Below are 18,209 nucleotides of genomic sequence, written 5' to 3' on the forward strand. Positions count from 1 at the left end.
TCACTAGAATCTCTTAGATCCTTAACAGACGTGGAAATAAAGTTGCTGATAATAAATTTTTCCAAAAGCAAGTTGGAGCATGATAAACTGATCTTAAAATTCTGAAGAAAAGATGTACAAGTATAGCCTTGAAAATTTTCTTGGTTTATCATTTACTGAAAAGGGTGTTTTCAAATATCTTTGATTTGAATTTGTGTATTTCTTCTTTTAGTTATGTCGTTCTTTGTTTTATACATTTTGAAGCTCTTATTATGTGCATATAAACTTAGATTTTTATAGCTTCCTGGTTAACTAAGACTTTTTACATTATGAAGTGTTCCTCCTTGTTTGACTTTAAGATAGCTATGCCATCTTTTTATTAGTATTTTTATGGTATATATTTCCTCTTTTTTCTTTCAAGCTTTCAGTGTACTTATCTTTTAAGTATGTGTCTTGTAAGCAGTGTTTTTTCAAATCCAGTCTGTCAAACTGTCTTTTAATGACAGCATTTAATCCATTTACATTTAATGCAATTATTGATATAATCTACCATCTTGATTTTTACTTTCTACTGTCTCATTTACGTTTTTTTTTCTTTAATTGGCTTCTTTCACAGATTAATATTTTTAAACTATTTCATGTTCCCTCTATGACCTTTGTGGTTACACATTCTTTTAAAATTCCTTAAGTGGTTACCCTAGAGACTACAAAATGTATTCTTATCAAGTGTGTGTCAGTTATCAATTTATTGGCTCTCAGCTTTAAATCCACTCTTTATTGCCGGCTATGCAAAAAAGAATTATTTCTCTTTTGCTAGCTAGTATGAAGCTTTGTCTGTAGAGGGCACTAGAGGGGCACTAGAGAAGGAAAAGGTTTCTGTTCTGGCTCTCCTTAGTTTCTCCAGAGCTGGGTTCCTGAAGTATGATATGAGCAGCAGCGCCCAGCATCTAGCTGTTACTCTGGGACCCTTTAAAGTGGCTTTAGGATTGTGCAGCCTGCAAGTCACCTCCCCAAGAATGGCTTTCCCAGCATCCCCTTGAGCGGCTCTGAGCCAGTTTCAAGGCATTCAGCTTGTCAGCCTTCTTTGGAATGGACAGATGCCTATTCATGGCATAAGGAAAACCAGTTCCTAATGCCAAGATTACCTCTGTGGGTTTCCTTTTTCTCCTGATTTGATAGCAGTGGAGATGGTGGAAAGTGGTTACACTCTGGGTATATTTTGAAGGTAAAGGTGACGGATCTGCTGATGCAGTGGATGTTAGAGCAAGGTATAAAGAATGATTTCATAGTTTGGGGTTTAAGTCATGGAAATGAGATCTGGAATATGGAAGAGGGAAAGAGGGCAGGTGATGTGGGGTAGAAAAAGAAAGGCGGGGGGGGTGATGTGGACACAGGTAGAAAAGAACCATCGAAGATGATTAAGGAGAGAAGTGAGGACAAGTAGGGTCAATGGATTGAAGGTCTTGGTAATATCAAAGAAATGCTGGAGTCAGGGTATCAGACGGCAATAACTAGGAAGACAGCAAGAGAATAAAGATAGGCTTGGTGGCGAGAAAACAAATTTGAATTTTAAAATAATCTTTTATTTGCTCATCATATACATTTTAACACATATTCTGTTGATATACATTTATTTTTTGGTGATAGTTAAATAATTTATAAAATATATGCATAATGTAAATCACAAAATCACAAAATATATGCATAATGTGTGAAGTGAACCAGAGCCATCAAACTTCACTGGTGTTCATCTTTATGAGAAGTAGATAATCAAGAGATTTAAGGAGATAAATTCCATCACTGGATTCTTGTTATCTTCAGAATTAAAGAGGTAGTATACATAATCAGAAAATCACTTTTGATGTTCAGATCAATGAGGGGTTTGTGTTACTGGAAACAGCAATATGTAAAATAGAAATGTAGTTAACAATCACATATTCCTAGGGATAATGTGATAATCATGGGAATATCATCAAAAACTACAGACATCAGCAGAAGTAAATTAGTTGCCTATTTTAACCATTGCAACAGCATTTTCAAATGTTCAGAAGAGGATTTCCTAATTTTTTCAAGATATGGGTCTTTATTGTTGATTATTCTATCGATTTTGAAAATTATTGTCTATAAAACTCATTTTATCACTAGCTAGTGTTCATATTTTTAGTCAAAGATACCGCCATATGTTAGAATTTATAATTTACATTAAATAACAGATTTTGTTACCGAATTAAAATACTTTCAGTCCCAACGAAAGTATTACATTTTAGGGTAGCCTCTGCAGCCTTGTTTTGGTAAATAGATGATTTCAACAAAGCTTTTTGAAAAATTGAAAACAGCTCATGAACACTTCTTACTCAATTAGATTCATGGACTCTATTTGGGGAATCAATCTATTAAGGAGCAAAATGTCTGTTTTTACATTCTCCTTTTTAAGTTCCATCTTAATTTTGTCTCTTCCCTATTTTCTTCTTATTGCCTCTCATTTATCTATTTCTCTTCTTTCTTCTCTTCTTCTAGCTTAACTTCTGCTCCCCCACCCCTTTCCTTTTTCTTCACTGTCTTCTAGGAAACCTTTTCTCTGCCCGTTCTATTTCTTCTGTGCTTGGATTTACATCTCCTGTTATCTTTCTTTTCCACAGAGAAGTTGTTCCTATTGCGTTCATTGGTTCTTTTATAAAAAATTATTGACGGAATAAGTAAAATATTAATAATCTGGCTATGTAGTGATCCAACAAACATAAGATATGTGAACATTTCACAAATGCGACATGTAATTATCCACTGCTGATGTCAATAAGGCATGGTCTCTTTGGTATAAGCTTCTATGTTCAAGATGTAGCATCAGCAAATACTTGAATTTTTCATGTTGCTTGGTATCCCTGTGAACTAGAGATATTACTAATGAGCAACAGTATGAAACTCATTTTAATACTTTTTCTTTCTTTATTGCATTGGGGTGAATTTTTATTTTTAGTCTTTAGTTCCGGTTATATAGTCTATGATGCTTTAAGGTAAAAGAGGATCTAAAGCTGGAATGTAAACTGGAATTGACTCTCCTCCCAACTTTTTACAGATTCACCAAATGACTGGTTATAGGTCACATGACTCTCCTATTTATTTCATAAGGTTGTTATAGTCAACATTTATTGTTGTCTTACCATGTGCCACTCACTCTTCTAGAAGGGCCTTAATACAACACAACCCTGTGAGGTAGGTGCTATTATTATATTCACTTCACAGATGAAAATCTGAGACACAGATTCCCCAAAGGTCACATAGTAGGTGATAGAACCAAGATTTTAACTCAAGAAGTCAGTTTCCAAGTCTGAAGTGTTGACCACCGTACTATTGCCTCCTTGATATTTGACCTTTTTTCAGATCTGCTCCATCTCCAAGACCTTGGACTTGGCATTCTCTCGTTCAGCTGCCTCCTTACCTTTAATGCCTCCTGCTTTTTCACAACTACTGAAGACGCTCAGCATCCCCATTGAGCCTCTTAACTCTCTTTATTCTCCCAGGGCCACTCATGCCTCGTTCCTGCTTTCCCTTCCTTCTCTGTCACACCAGGAGGACTTGCCATTGCTCTAATTCACCTTGTATTTTTCTACCTTTTAACTTCACCCACTCCTTCTGTCTGGAATATTCTATCATCGCTCCCTCCATTTCAGCTTATTAAAAATATTCCCCAACCTTCAAGGTGCTCTCCTAACGCCCCCTCCCTACACCCCTGAAATACTACCTTTTCTGTAATGTTCTTCCTGGTCATTGCAAAAAGTCAGATGTAATTTCTCTCTCCTCAGTATTCCCAACACTAAGTTGGTACAACAAATATAGTGCTTACTAAGTCTGCCTTATAATCTAGTTGTATGTGAATTCCTTTCACATCCCTTCTAGCCTATGGTAACTTAGAAGATCTAGGCTAGAGTATGGAATAAAGAACGTTACAACTGAAAAGAATATTCTATTTAGATCCTTAATTTTACTGGTAAGGACACCAAAGCTTAGTTTAAGATGTAAGTCACACTGACAGTTAAAGACGGAAATTCACTTGTTCCTTCCTTCCTTAAATTCATATTATGAATAATACTGTGTGTGCACAGAGCACTGTGCTGAGTACCAGGGTTACGCAGGCAAAAGTGTCTACTTTTAAGAAATTCAGAGTCTACTGACTGGAAGAGACAACAGATTATTACAATACAACGTGATGGGATAGCTGTTTGTGGAATAAATAAATAAATGCATGAGTCAAGGAATTTACTATCTTTGTAGTAATATTATGTGACCTTTCCAATAACAAATGTATGGAAACAGGTTTTGTAGTTCAGTTTATAAAATCACATCCCGAGTGGTGTAGGAAGGAATGTCAAGTCTGGTTTGTGTCAGACAAGCTGATCTCCATCAGTCTGAAAAAGAGAGGGGTCTATTGAAATGGAGAGGTGATGTTTTCTATCTCACTCTGTTTTTAGTTTTTCTCCTTTCAGTTTTGGTTGCTGCTTTTCTTTTTTGTGTTTATTTTTTTCTTCCAGTGTTTCTGTTTATTTTATTGAGATATAATGGACATACAGCACTATATAAGTTTAAGGTATACAGCATAATGATTTGACTTACCTATATCATGAAATGATTATCACATTAAGTTTAATGAGCATCCATCATCTCATATAGAGACACAATTAAAGAAGTAGAAAATATGTTTTCCTTGTGATGAGAATTCCTAGGACTCACTTTCTTAACCACTTTCATATATAACATAGAGCAGTGTTAATTACATTTATCATGTTGTATATTAAATTCCTAGTGCTTAATTATCTTATAACTAGAAGTTTGTACCTTTTGGCCACCTTCATCCAATTCCCCCTCCCCCTCCCCCCCATCTCTGGCAATCACAAATCTGATCTCTTTTTCTATGAGTTTGTTCGTTTGTTTGTTTTTGAAGTATAATTGACCTACAGCACCGTGTTAGTTCCTGTCACACAACATAGTGATTCAATATTTCTATACATTTCAAAATGATCACCTCCATAAGTCTAGTTATGAAATGTCACCACACAAAGATATTACATTGTTATTGTCTATACTCCCCACATTGTACATTTCATACCTGTGACTGCACCTGGAAGTTTATTTTTAAACTGAAGTTTGTACCTCTTAATCTCCCTCACCCATTTCCTTCCTCCCTCCACCCATCTCCCCTCTGTCAATCACCTTGTTCATTCTCTATAACTGTTTCTGTTTTGTTATGTTTGTTCGTTTGTTTTGCTTTTTAGATTCCACATATAAGGGAAATCACACAGTATTTGTCTTTGGTTGCTGCCTTCCTTCATATGTTCAGGATTTAGCTCTGAACACTCACTGACCACCTAGGATAATTTTTGTCTTGTTTGTTAATTGGCTGCACGTTCACCTCAACCAGACCAAAGATCCCATGGACTCTGGGCTGGAGGCACTCACTACTCATTTTATTTACTTGTTTTTAAACTTGAATGTTCTTCCTGTAATGTTAGCTCCTCTCATTCCCCCGAAAGTCAGGTTTTCTGACAGGCACGGTGCCTGCTTAATTCAGATGCCAAAGAGAGTGTGATGGGATGGATATAAAGGTGTCTCCCAGATCTACAGGATGCTTTACCTGGGAAATCTCAGGTCCTCTCTACCCACAGTACATCAGGAAGGACTTCCAGTTGGGTGGTGTTAGGGGGAGTTTTATTTGAAAATGGTTCCAAAACCTGTAAAAGAGATAAAGCAGAAAAATATGTTTTCGAAACTTCCATGCCTATTGTTTTGCCAAGATCTGTTGGGTACCTGGTCCTCAGCTCTCCCTGAGGCAGCATTTTCCTGTACTGTTTCAGATGTTAATGTAGCTTAACATTTCCAGTGTGTTGAATGCAGTCCCTTAAAACATGACAACTGTGTCTTATTTTTATTTTTCTGGGATGCGCCTTGCTTTAAGGAATTCTTATATGTAAAAATATAGATTTGTATTCTGAACACAAAAGGACCTGGTATTGGTGAAGGTGCAGGTAAATGTGTTGTACATTATTTCTGGGGAGGTGAGCTGGCTTCCTAAGAATGATTTGGCAGCGTGTAGCAAAAGTCTACACACTGAGTGTGTGTTGGATCCAGCAGCTCCACTCCTAGGAATTTATCCTAAGAAATCACTATGAAAGTGTGCAAGACACACCTACGTGTTTATTTGGCAAAACATCATTTCAAATAGTGAAAGTTAGAAACTTACAGGGTGGATCAAAGATTGTTCAGTAAACATGCAGGAACAAAAGTATGTACAGTATTATCCCAGTTTTTAAAATTTTTGATTGATTTATTTTTAAATAAATTTATTTATTTATTTTTTATTTATGGCTGCGTTGGGTCTTCGTTGCTGCGCACAGGCTTTTTCTAGTTGTGGCAAGTGGGGATTACTCTTCGTTGTGGTGCGTGGGCTTCTCATTGCGATGACTTCTCTTGTTGCGGAGCACAGGCTCTAGGTGCACGGGCTTCAGTAGTTGCAGCACGTGGGCTCAATAGTTGTGGCTCACGGGCTCTAGAGCGCAGGCTCAGTAGTTGTGGCGCACAGGCTTAGTTGCTCCAGCGGCATGTGGGATCTTCCCGGACCAGGGATCAAACCCGTGGTCTCCTGCATTGGCAGGCAGATTCCTAACCACTGCACCACAGGGAAGTCCAGTATTATCCCATTTTTATAAAAAAAAGTGCATGTGAAGAAAGATTAACTAGATACCAAAGTGCAAATTGCTCTCTCTGGATGGTGTGATCATTTGTGGTTTTAACTGTTGTTTTTTGTTTTGTTTTTGTATTTAAAATTTTTTTTCAAATTTTCTGCAGTAGATATGTATTAGTTTTATGACCAGAAAAATATTTAATAAACTCATAAATCCCATTTTGAAAGCAACAAAGATAAATTGGGTTGTGACTGCTTTCCAAGATTCATTATGGGATTCTCTTACATTTATGACCTTTGCTATCAAAACAACATAAGAAAATAGGCTTCAGCACCAATATCCCAGAAGCTTCCAAGATGGAATTATTTTTTTAAGAAAAGTAACATTCGAATCTCCCCCAAAGTTGTTACATTTCCTTTTTTTCCGGAACAAGAAGACACGTATAAGTTTTGTTCAAAATGAACAAAACCTGTAATTTTCTACCGCTGTTAAAATGTTTGGGGTTGATCTGTGTGTCCCAACACTAGGGATACCAAAGATATATTAATGAGTAAAAAATGCAAGTTACAGATGTACTAGGATTACATTAAAAAACAACAGCAACAATAACCTTCCCTCCCCAACTATCTGGGACGTTTTATTGAGAACAAATATATTTAGTTAAATGTTGATGTATTCAGAATTAGGCCTGGGATGACACACACTGTGCTGTGATCAAGTGTTACCCCGGAGAGTGGGCAGAGAGAAAGACAGGAAACAGACAAGGTTTTCTGGGAAGTGTGGGGTAGGGTTCTTTCCTGTTATTTTATATACATCTACATTCTTTAAATATTTTAAAAATCATTTCAAAACATTCAAAAAGAAATAAATAAGAAAGAAAATTCAAGACATGCCTGTGCCTGGGAGCTCAAGGCAGAAGCTAGATAGTAGGCTTTGCTTATTTAAAATTAAATTCCTGAACTTTTCAGAGGGTCAGTGGTAATGATAAGAAAGTATTCTCCCTCTTGCTGATTATTTTGCAAATATGAAAATGGCAAATGGGCCCTTCTGACACTTCAACTCAGATATTCCAACTATAGTCTTAAAGACATATACAGTTGGGTTTTGTTTTTGTTTTTGGCTGCATTGGGTCTTCGTTGCTGCACACGGGCTTTCTCTAGTTGTGGCGAGCGGGGGCTACTCTTCGTTGTGGTGCGCGGGCTTCTCACTGCGGTGGCTTCTCTTGTTGCGGAGCACAGGCTCTAGGCGTGCAGGTTTCAGTAGTTGCAGCACGCAGGCTCAGTAGTTGTGGCTCAGGGGCTCTGGAGTGCAGGCTCAGTAGCTGTGGCGCACGGGCTTAGTTGCTCCGCACAATGTGGGATCTTCCCGGACCAGGGCTCAAACCCTTGTCCCCTGCATTGGCAGGTGGATTCTTAACCACTGTGCCACCAGGGAGGTCCACATATACAGTTTTTTTTTTAAAGTATTTGTTTATTTATTTATTTATGGCTGTGTTGGGTCTTCGTTTCTGTGTGAGGGCTTTCTCTAGTTGCGGCGAGCGGGGGCCACTCTTCATCGCGGTGCGCGGGCCTCTCACTATCGCAGCCTCTCTTGTTGCGGAGCACAGGCTCCAGACGCGCAGGCTCAGTAATTGTGGCTCACAGGCCCAGTTGCTCCGCGGCATGTGGGATCTTCCCAGACCAGGGCTCGAACCCGTGTCCCCTGCATTGGCAGGCAGATTCTCAACCACTGCGCCACCAGGGAAGCCCCCACATATACAGTTTTGCAATGAGAAACTGACACGGTTTTGAAGTGTAAGCAGGTAGAGACTCGCAGGGCCATTCCCCTTAACCAACTAGTTCACCAGATTCATGCTCAGAGTTGGGCACAGGCAAAAATTTGTCATGGGAAATAATTGTCTTTGATGATCACATCTTTGCCACATAAAACCCCCTCCTCATTCTTGTCTTGGCCAAACACACCCTTTTCCTCTCATAAAGTCCTTCCCTTTCCTATGCCATAAACCACTTTCAGAAAAGACTGAAACATATTTGCATGAAAATAGAAACAATGACTCTTTAAAATGTTATTTTCCTAACCAGATTTGCTTTTTAACACGTTAACAAAGAAATAAAGATCTAATGGCGGAATCTCACACACTCATCAAAATCTGGGGGATAGTCAGTCACCAACTCTGCTTATATATCCACAGCATCCTCTGCAGTGGCCTAGAGCACGACAGGCATTTTCAGACTTACAGATGATGGTATATGTCAGGATCCCGCTGCAGCCGGGTTTGGAATCCTATATACAAGTCATCCCAGAGCAGACCATTCTTCACCACGTGTCTGATGACATCAACCCGGCTCCGAATCTGCAACAGATATGGAACAACTAGCAGGGGTGACACAGCCAGCACTGAGCATCGGTACTGACCCCCTGTGTCCCTGAAAGAAGCAGCTGCCTATAATGGCAGGGGTCTGAGGAGTCAAGGAGAAAAGCCTACTGAAGTAGATATCACAGGAGGAGGGGGAAAGAGAGGCTCTTGAGTGCAGTAGAAATTGAGGGAAGGAAACCAGGAAATGGATCAGGAGCCGGGGTTGGGGGTGGCGCAGAGTGGCTGAGAGCACAGACAGAATCAGATTGCTGGGTTCAAATCCATGGTCTAGCTGTGTGATCCTGGCAAACAATCTGTGCCTCAGTTTCCTCATCTATATAATGGAGATAATAGAACATTCCCCACAGGATTACTGTGAGGATTCACTGAGTCAGTGTATATAAAATACTGAAAACAAGGCCTGCCACACAGCAAGATTACCTTAATTCGGTGGGCAAGGCCCTTACCTTTAAAGAATCCCAACTCCTGACACGGGATCTGTTGAATAGTCAAAGGTGCACAGGGTTAGGAGACAGGCAGAGATGGTTTTGAGTCTTAGCCCAGCACTTACTAATCATGTGACCTTAACCTTGCTAAGCCTCGGTCTCCTCTGTTACTGTTGTGAGAAAAAAAGAGATAATTCATTAAAAAAAAAAAAGAGCATGAGGTAGCATGAAGGGAAGTTACTAAGATTGGACATGGTTTTAACACTTCATAGGTACACATGTTCAAGTTTACCAGGAGCCTTTTTCAGTATCTGGCATCACATTTTTTTTCCTGATAAATACCGTGCTAATGCCAGTAGAGGCAACTTTATCATAAATGACAGGCTACTAAATGACACGGAATGATCAGAAGATTGGCATTTAGGATTTATTTCTCTTTCCTGCACCATTCCTACAAAACGATTACATCCATTGTGAACTGAGACCGCAAACACAGGTCAGAAGATCTCCTGTTTTGCCAACAGAGACTTAGAAACATGACTGCACAGTTTAAGTTGAGGATTGCCCAGCTAAAGTGCAGTATCAAGATCTAGTTCCTCACAGTGGAGGGGTGATGGCCTTTCTTGACCTTTCAAACTAGAGAGGAGCACGTGGAAGAATTGGGGAGGTTTTGAGAAACGTTTAGATTGTAAAATGGGAAGGTCTTGGTGATTGATTAGATTTGGGGATGAGGGAAAAGGAAAAAGTTGAAGATTACCCCCCTGTTTCTAGCTGGGCTCACTGTGGGGGGAAGTGGGGAGGAGGAACTGATATTGCCAACGATCAAGACAGAAAAGGACAAAGAGCAGTTTTAAGAGAACGATGATGTGTCGCATTTTGAACAGGTTGAAAATGAGGTGACAGGGATCTGGATATCCAGGTGATGATATCTAGCAGGCGATTAACTCTAATGAATCTGAAGCTGGACAGAGTTGGCGGGAGCTGGGCAAAGTCTGGGCAGGACCTATGGATTTTTGGCGTCAGAGAAGCGGTGCTAGCAGATGTGTTCGGTGGGTTGAGCACAGAACCCTGGAGGAAAACAAGAGATTTAAGTGGTGGCTGGAGAAAGAGAGACCCTGAAAGAATGTAGAAGAACAGTCAAGAAGTGAAAAAAACAAGGGCTAGTGTCACTGGAGCTGAGAAAGGACTTCTAATTCAAAATGATGGACAGATCCCATTCATAACCTGCCTTCTGCCCACTTCCAGATGCAGCTGAAGTGTTGACAAAGCAAGCATACAGGTATGAACTGTCACAGTGAAGAAGAAATGAAGTGAGTTGTTGACAGCAGGAGATTTCAATTAACTAATGTGAATCTGGAAAGCAGGAGGGTGAGTGGCATCTAAAGACCAGGGTAGAGGCTGCAGGATCCCAGAGAGTATGTGGAGGGACATTCAGATTCAGAAGGAGAAGAGGTATGTACCATGGATGACAGCAGGAACACAGAGCACAAAAGTATGTACACAAAACAGTCAACCCCTTCCTTACGCCTATGCATGGCTCCTGGGCCAAATACATTCAGACAGTTCTCTGAATAAATGGAATCAATTTTTCAGGGAGAATGAGGGCAGGAGTGTATATGTGATGCCCCAGAGCAAGGACCTCCACATTTTGGTATTTAGGGGTCCCTCAGTCTAATAGCTGGCTCCTCACCTTCATAACTTAAACGGGTGAACCCCTGTCCAAACACAACCTAGGTCTTAGTTGATAGCTTACAGTTCCTTTTTAAAAAATTGAATTAACTTTCCACATTTATAAATCTGGGTATTTTACATGAAAATCCAGATTTCCAAGTTTTCTGGAAAATTCGGAAGATCAGCTGGAGCTCAGCAGGGGCTCCTCCCTTCCCATGCTTTCCACTTGATACAGTCCCCACCCAGCTCCCCCTATTTACAAGATCTGCCTCGGGTCCGCCTGTGAGCATTTAAGTGTGTAACCCCTGCCTTCAAGTAAAGCCTGCTGCTTGAAAAGGTCTTTTTTTTTTTTTTGGTAAATATAGATTAATCCCTAAATTCTTAAAAGTCACCTACAATGGAAAAAAGGTCAGCCTGGGGTAAGCAACACCGCATGTAACTACAGTAGAAGCCGAAGGAGCAATGCCTTCAGGTAACCATGGAAAGTGATTGCCACCCAGCATAATGGGTTCAGCCAAGCTATCGTGCAAGATCAGACAGGAAAGTACTTGAAGTTTAGCTCCCGTGTAACATTTCTTTGGCAGATACTTAAGCAAAAAAAGTCCCACAAAGGAGGAAAGCAAAGAAGGTGAAGACATGGGTGGGGTCTGGAAGTGGGTAAGGGATGTCACAGGGTGACAGATTGGCAGCAGACCTAGAGAGGAGCCCATCCAGATTGGAGCAGGATGTACAGCTACAGGAGCTGTGCATCTAGGAAAGATGGAGAGCTGGTGTGATAGAAAATGTATTTATGAGTTTAAAAGGCAATGAATGGCCCCCGCCTTCAAAAAAAAGGCAATATGAGAAGGCTCCAGGTGGCAAGAAAAGGAGCTCTTCCAAGTATAGGCATATCCTCTATATATGAACCTCAACATACAGAAATCTCACTAAAATCCTGGGAGATAAAAGCACTGAGAGTCAAAATAGGGACCACCACGTACACAGCAGGCATGATGGTTTACCCCATGGTGTATTAAATCTGCAAGAGAGCTGTTGCCTGCTTTATCCAACAGATACATTATGAAAAGCTGTGGAAAAGTGACTTTTTTTCAATGAAATATTTTAAATGAACTTGTGATTTTAAAAATTCCAAAGAAAAATCTCCCTTACGGCAACAGATACCTTAATTTATAAGTTTTGTAAATTCAGAGTTAAGAAGCAAGACAGTGGCTAAATACACAGAATCTAGAGCTAGACCACTTGTGGTCAAAGCCCTGCACCCTGCATTTACTAGCTGTATGACCTTGGGCAGGTTATATAACCCATTGGCATGGCATTTTCCTCATCCATAAATGGGGAGTATAGTAATATGGGTTCATGAGGTGGTTGTATTAAATGACCTAATATTTATGAAGCTGTGTTATGTATGTGTTTGGTAAATAAAGCAATAAATTTAGCAGATTCATTTTGCTTAAAATGGGTGTTTTTTATGTAGGGTTTTCCTATGTGTGAAAACCCAGTTTTTTAAAACCCATAAAGCAGGCAGTGGATTATTGGTTTTACTAAAGTTTCACCATAAGAGTCTCTTCAACAGCAAGTACTAAACATAAAAATACAAGTCAAATTATTAAAATGTAGTTTAAGAATACATCTATTTTATAAAGGTAAATTTAAACCTCTATAATTAAGGCATCACACATTTATATGGCATGTGTAATACACTTAAGGGCAGACTATACACCCTCCTTATTTATTTAGTGATTTTTGCATTTATATAGAATTTAAAATTACAATGTATGCTCACATATTTTATGTCATTTGACTATAATAAAAAAAAACTGATAAGGTGGGAAGAAGCCCAATGGAAGGAAAAAAACAAACAAACCACCAAGGCTCGGACAGGGACTCAAAGCCTCATAATCAATAATCCTCATCCGTAGGGATGGGGTACCCATCCCAGTCTTGACGTTGTGTCCAAAGCCCCGGCTCTTAACACCATGCCTGCCGTGGGTTAGGGATTTGTTAAAAATTGGAGCTCAACAAAATATGTGTTGGTTTATGCTGACTTCACTTTCTTTAGAGAGCCACCCATTGGGTTTGTCTGGGGAAGGAGACACCACTGGAGAGAAGGCAAGGAAGGCAGAGATCAGTGCTTGCAGGTCTGATAACAGTGCAGGCGGGTCAGCTGTCTGGAAGGAAGCAGGTAGAAAAGCCAATCTTTGCAAATAACTCAAAAAGAAACAAGTATGGAGTTTAGTTAATAATAATGTTTCAGTATCGGCATGTTAGTTGTGACAAATGTAGCACAGTAAAGTAAGATGTTAACAATACTCTCTGTACTATCCTTGCAACTATTCTCTAAATCTAAAGGTTATTCCAATCTAAAAAGTTTATTTAGGAAGGAAGGAAAGATGGAAGGAAGGAAGGAAGGAGCACTGCCACTGGTGTTCCTGCTTACTTCCTCATACGGATGTTCCCGGCTTGGTCTTTCTTTTGGAAAGGATAAATCTAGAAAGTCAACCAAATAGTCATATCCTCCAGGAAAAGGGCTGAAGTCCTCATCTGTCTCAATCATCTGTGCAAATGACAACATGGTAAAGGGAAGAAGCATATCAATCTGGTGGTCAAGGTCCTTAAAAAATTTTGGAACATACAAGACCCAAATGCTCTTAAATGATAGCAACGAAGTGGAGTTAATACAAAAAGAGTCTCTCCTCTCTGCTCTCTTCTATTCCCCCCTCCTCTACCCCCTCCTTCAATCCCTCTCTCCCTCTCTCCTCTTTCCTGAACTGAATTCTAATCCTAGTCTTCTACACTAGCAAAACTGCTTCATATCACTAGCTTCAATCAAATTTACAGAGAAGGATATCATTATCTTAAGCACTATTAGTAATGAGATATCAAATACCACTGTATGTTTGCAGGCTAAAAAATAAATAAAATGTGAAATTTTTCTCACCATCACATAGCAGCTAAATATAAAGAGTGTCATTGAAAATTCCAAATGTTTTCTCTTTTTCATACTAACTGCTCAACTGAAAATATAATGTAGACCAATGTTTCCCAGGTCTTTGGGTTTCAAAGACAATTTTCTAAAAAATATTTGGTAGCTAATGTAGGCATCAACATTTCATTTTGCTAAGTGAGGACTTAAAAAAAATTCTTACATCTACTATCCTTTTATTTCATTAAAGGAAGACTGCTTTCATCCCTCAAAAATAGAAAGGACCTAATCTTGGAATAATAACAATTCATCCCAAGAAAAGAGAGTTGACATCTTTGTAACCACACTCACATGCATACTCATACTTGTTTCATTACTGACCATCAAAAACTTTGTCACAGACTGGCACTGACCCCCAGGTAGGTTTTTAGGACTCACTGATCTTGAGAATGCTAAGTGTTGCCTGGTGCTCAGTATTAATGTTCAGGGGTTGAAAGGGAAACTTGGGAACAGCCCTCAGCCTGAGGGTAACCAGTCTTTGTTTCTAAGGGTATGAATGCTGTCCATTTCCTGATGCTTTCCTTAAACTTTGCTCCCCATGCACAAATTCAGGCACTAAATGTAAGTGGGATAAAATATACATATAAGTATTGCAGGGATTTCCAGCCCATTTCAGGCCTCCTCTTTCTCTTTCACCCCCTGCCTGTTGGTACTTATTTTGTTTTTAGATACCTCCTCAGTTTTGGTGACCAGCTTCTAACGTGAACCACTTGGGCTTGTGAGCTCCGTGCGTACATGTTGGGGCTAATTTAAGTTCTAAGCTGACCTCATGGTTTGTGCAATTCATGCCTTACCACAGCTGCAGATAAGAATTACCTGCTTCTCTGCTGCTACAGGACACCACCTCTCCAGTGGAGCCCACTTGCCTGTTCCACAGTCTAAGTACCTGTTTCTGCTACAAACACAACACAACAAAACACCCACAAAACAAAAACTAACAATGGTGATGGGAGGAAAAAGTGCTCCCAGAGAGAAACTGAGCTGGACCTCGGAACGTCCCCTACATTTTCAACAAGGGATTGTTTTAGCACATTGTCCAATCTATTTTCTGTGAAGCAGATGGTAGGGCTTAATAAATGTTTTTTTGAGAAACAAATTGGAATACTTCATAATACAAGACAGTAAAGACAAATAATACTTCATAGCATACCCTGACCACCAGGTTATAGTCCTTAAATCCAGCCCAAGTGAAGTATTCTTTTATCCAGCATGAGTGACGAAATATTTCATCTCCTACAGCAGCATTCAAGATTCTCAAATATGGTCCGAAGTCCCAGGAATCCTTGTAAATTTTAGTCCCCTCTGGAGGCTCTATGATGCCTTTGCTTAAAGACACAAACGTGAGAGAACAAGGAAAGAAGAAAGCAACAAATAAGGAAGGCAGAAATTAGCACTTCAATTTCAACAGTCAACCAGACAAGCAGCTTTAAGACTGTTCAGATGATACCAAGGGGTCTCACAGAAGAGCCTCGGGGAACACTGAGGGGTAGGGCCCCAGCCCAGCCCAGCCTAAACCAGAACAGCTCCTGTTAATTGTTTAGTGTGATGGCTCTCCAAGTCAGAATACATTTAAAGATAAAAGTCCGTGTCGGGGAAACAAAAATTGGAAAACCACTGATGTGGACCCTTTCGGCTCAAATAACTAAATTATGGAAATGTGGAATATAAGTGGTCATACTGATTTTGTGGAAGTCTGCTCACTCCTGCCCTGCCCCCCACCTCCACTAGAATATAAGTTTGATGAGAGCAGCAACCATGACTGGCACATAGAAGGGGCACCACAAATATTTGTTGAACATAGGAATGACTTTAGTCTATCTTTGAGATATACGCAGAATTTTGTGTCTCTAATATATGGTCCTCTCACTATACTAATCAAACCACAGCTCTCAGACAGATGGGCAACTCTGTATGTAAGCCCAGTCAGCAATATGGACGAGAGAGTTCTCTGACATTCCTCGAGCTGCCCATCCAGTGTGAAGATGGATCATTGCATGGAACGTGGAATCTTGAATCCTGGCAATAGAATAGGATGTGATCTGGATAAGGGAAAGATGAGGAGGGAAATGGGCACCTGGCTAGTAGAGATTTGGTAACTATGTCCCACTTATCAAAACAACACTTTTAGTCCATTATTTGCCCAAAGCTAGAGAGGCATTGGTTTCAACAATAAATTACCTATCAAAACCTAAAGTTTCTAACTTCTAAATGAATGTCAAATCTGCTTCTCCAACTCCTCCCCCCCATCTCAGTTTACAGCCTCACTAATCTCTCCCTGGATAAAGCCTCAGTCTCCAGCTGGCCTCCCTGACTCTAGTTCTTCCCCCTGTGGCCTCTTCCCCAGGACATGGTCTTCCAAAAAGTAAAGTAGTTTTTCTAAACCACAACGCAGTAATGTTCCTTCTTCGCTTTATAACTTTCTCAAGTTCTTCTTACTCACAGGCAAGTTCCTTGGACTGTCTCACAAGTCCTTTCCGACCCTGGCCCAACAGGGCATTCCCATCTCATCCTTTTCCTCCACCTTCACTTACCAACCCTACAGTCAGGTGGATGGTTGGATTCATGAGGGAAGGACCTCGTCACAGCTGTTTCCTTTTACTTAGTATGATGCCAGGTATACAGAAGGAGTTCAATAAATCATTTCCGAATGAATGGCATAGGTCTATTCACTTAAAGTATCTGCACTCACCAAACTCATGACACTATTTACACCTCCCTTCTCCAGCACGTGTCAGTCCCTCTGACCGGAATCTCCATCTGTCTCTCTTAATTATAACCTTCTCCTGATCTCTAAGACATAGCTCAAATGCCTAAAACTTCAGATTGAGCTTTCCTTGACCACATTTCCTGTTCTCTCCTGGCCCCTCCTCCCCTCACAAGGCAGAGTTAAGCACTTTGTCTCCCTGTGTCCTTACACTCTGTCTTACTACTGAGAATCCAACAATATCGACTCTCTTGTTACCCAGAATGCTTTGGTGTGACACAATGATACAAATGCAGATTCCCAGGCTCTGCCTCAGATCTACTGAATCAGAATCTCAGGGGGTCGCGCCCAGGGAGCTGCATTTATCCAAGTGCCTCAAGTTATTCTGATGTTCATTCAAGTTTGAGGATTATTACCATAGGATACATCTGGGGAAATGGAGAGAAATGATGGAGAATTCTGCAAGTGCCAAATGCCAGACTCTTGAATGTCCTGCTAAATCCTGAAATAATTAAAAACTTCTCTCACCCTTGATCTGGAGAATACAAACTGCTTTTATCCTAGAGGTACTGGGGAGATCCTAAGGCATTTTAAGCAGGGAAAGGAACAGGAAGAGTTTTGCATTTAAAAAAGGTTTCTTCGGCAACAATGCAGAGTGGAGGCTTTCCTTGCTTATGATCCCAGTAAGAATTATATTTTACTTGAGGACCCTGGGGGTCCACATACCAAGCATGCCTGTGAAACAAAGTCTCCTGAAATAATACTACTCCTTGTTACATGTACTCGGGCAATGTACTCAGGTCTATTCTATTTTATTCTATTTCATTTTTTTAAATGCTGGTCGTGATCAATGCCATTGATTTTACAACCCACCAGCGGACTGTGGCCAGCAGATTGAAAAAGGCTGGCATGGAGGACAGATCAGAGGAGAGCAGGGTGGAGGCACAGAGCCAAGTCAAGGGCCGCTGCTTGAAGCTAGGTGAAAAAAAATTGTGAGAGGCCGAATTAAGGTCACGACGGAAGAGGCTGGAGACGAGTGGTGGATTTGTGAGCGATTTATGAAGAACTGACCAGATTTGGTAACTAGCTGGATATGGGAAGTTAGCAAAAGGGCATAATCAGCTGGCTGTGCCATTCACACCAACTTTGCAAGGGTAAGGCCAGGAGAGGGCTGTGCTTTTGGCAGCTGTGTGCCCAGCTCTCCAACACGTTCAGTCCATTTCTAAATAAGGGTGAAGAACTAACTGTTCCATTTGGCTCAAGACAAGTATATGTAAAATTATAGGTCTGTGACATCAATAGTAACTTTTCCTGAATTGCACTCCCAGTGCACTGTTACTTGTTCAAAGGTACTGTCTGTGGAATTGGCAGTTGGGTAATGTTTATACTGATATGA

The 18,209-nt window shown here is 40.3% G+C and overlaps 1 protein-coding gene across 2 annotated transcripts in view; it reads right to left on the minus strand.

The window, feature by feature from the left end:
• Positions 1 to 1,580: 1,580 nt before the first annotated feature.
• Positions 1,581 to 18,209, minus strand: part of LOC118903280 (cytidine monophosphate-N-acetylneuraminic acid hydroxylase) — a 268,648-nt gene continuing 252,019 nt past the window's right edge. For both annotated transcript variants that reach the window (XM_036868164.1, XM_036868163.1), the window contains 5 exons: positions 15,260 to 15,434; positions 13,564 to 13,680; positions 8,891 to 9,006; positions 5,606 to 5,702; positions 1,581 to 2,865 (listed from right to left, as the gene is read on the minus strand). In XM_036868164.1, the coding sequence (XP_036724059.1) occupies positions 5,627 to 5,702; positions 8,891 to 9,006; positions 13,564 to 13,680; positions 15,260 to 15,434 (484 nt within the window). In that variant the 3' untranslated portion in view covers positions 1,581 to 2,865; positions 5,606 to 5,626. The remainder of the gene's footprint in view (positions 2,866 to 5,605; positions 5,703 to 8,890; positions 9,007 to 13,563; positions 13,681 to 15,259; positions 15,435 to 18,209) is intronic.

Source organism: Balaenoptera musculus, chromosome 11, assembly GCF_009873245.2.
Source record: "Balaenoptera musculus isolate JJ_BM4_2016_0621 chromosome 11, mBalMus1.pri.v3, whole genome shotgun sequence".
NCBI classification, from domain to species: domain Eukaryota; kingdom Metazoa; phylum Chordata; class Mammalia; order Artiodactyla; family Balaenopteridae; genus Balaenoptera; species Balaenoptera musculus.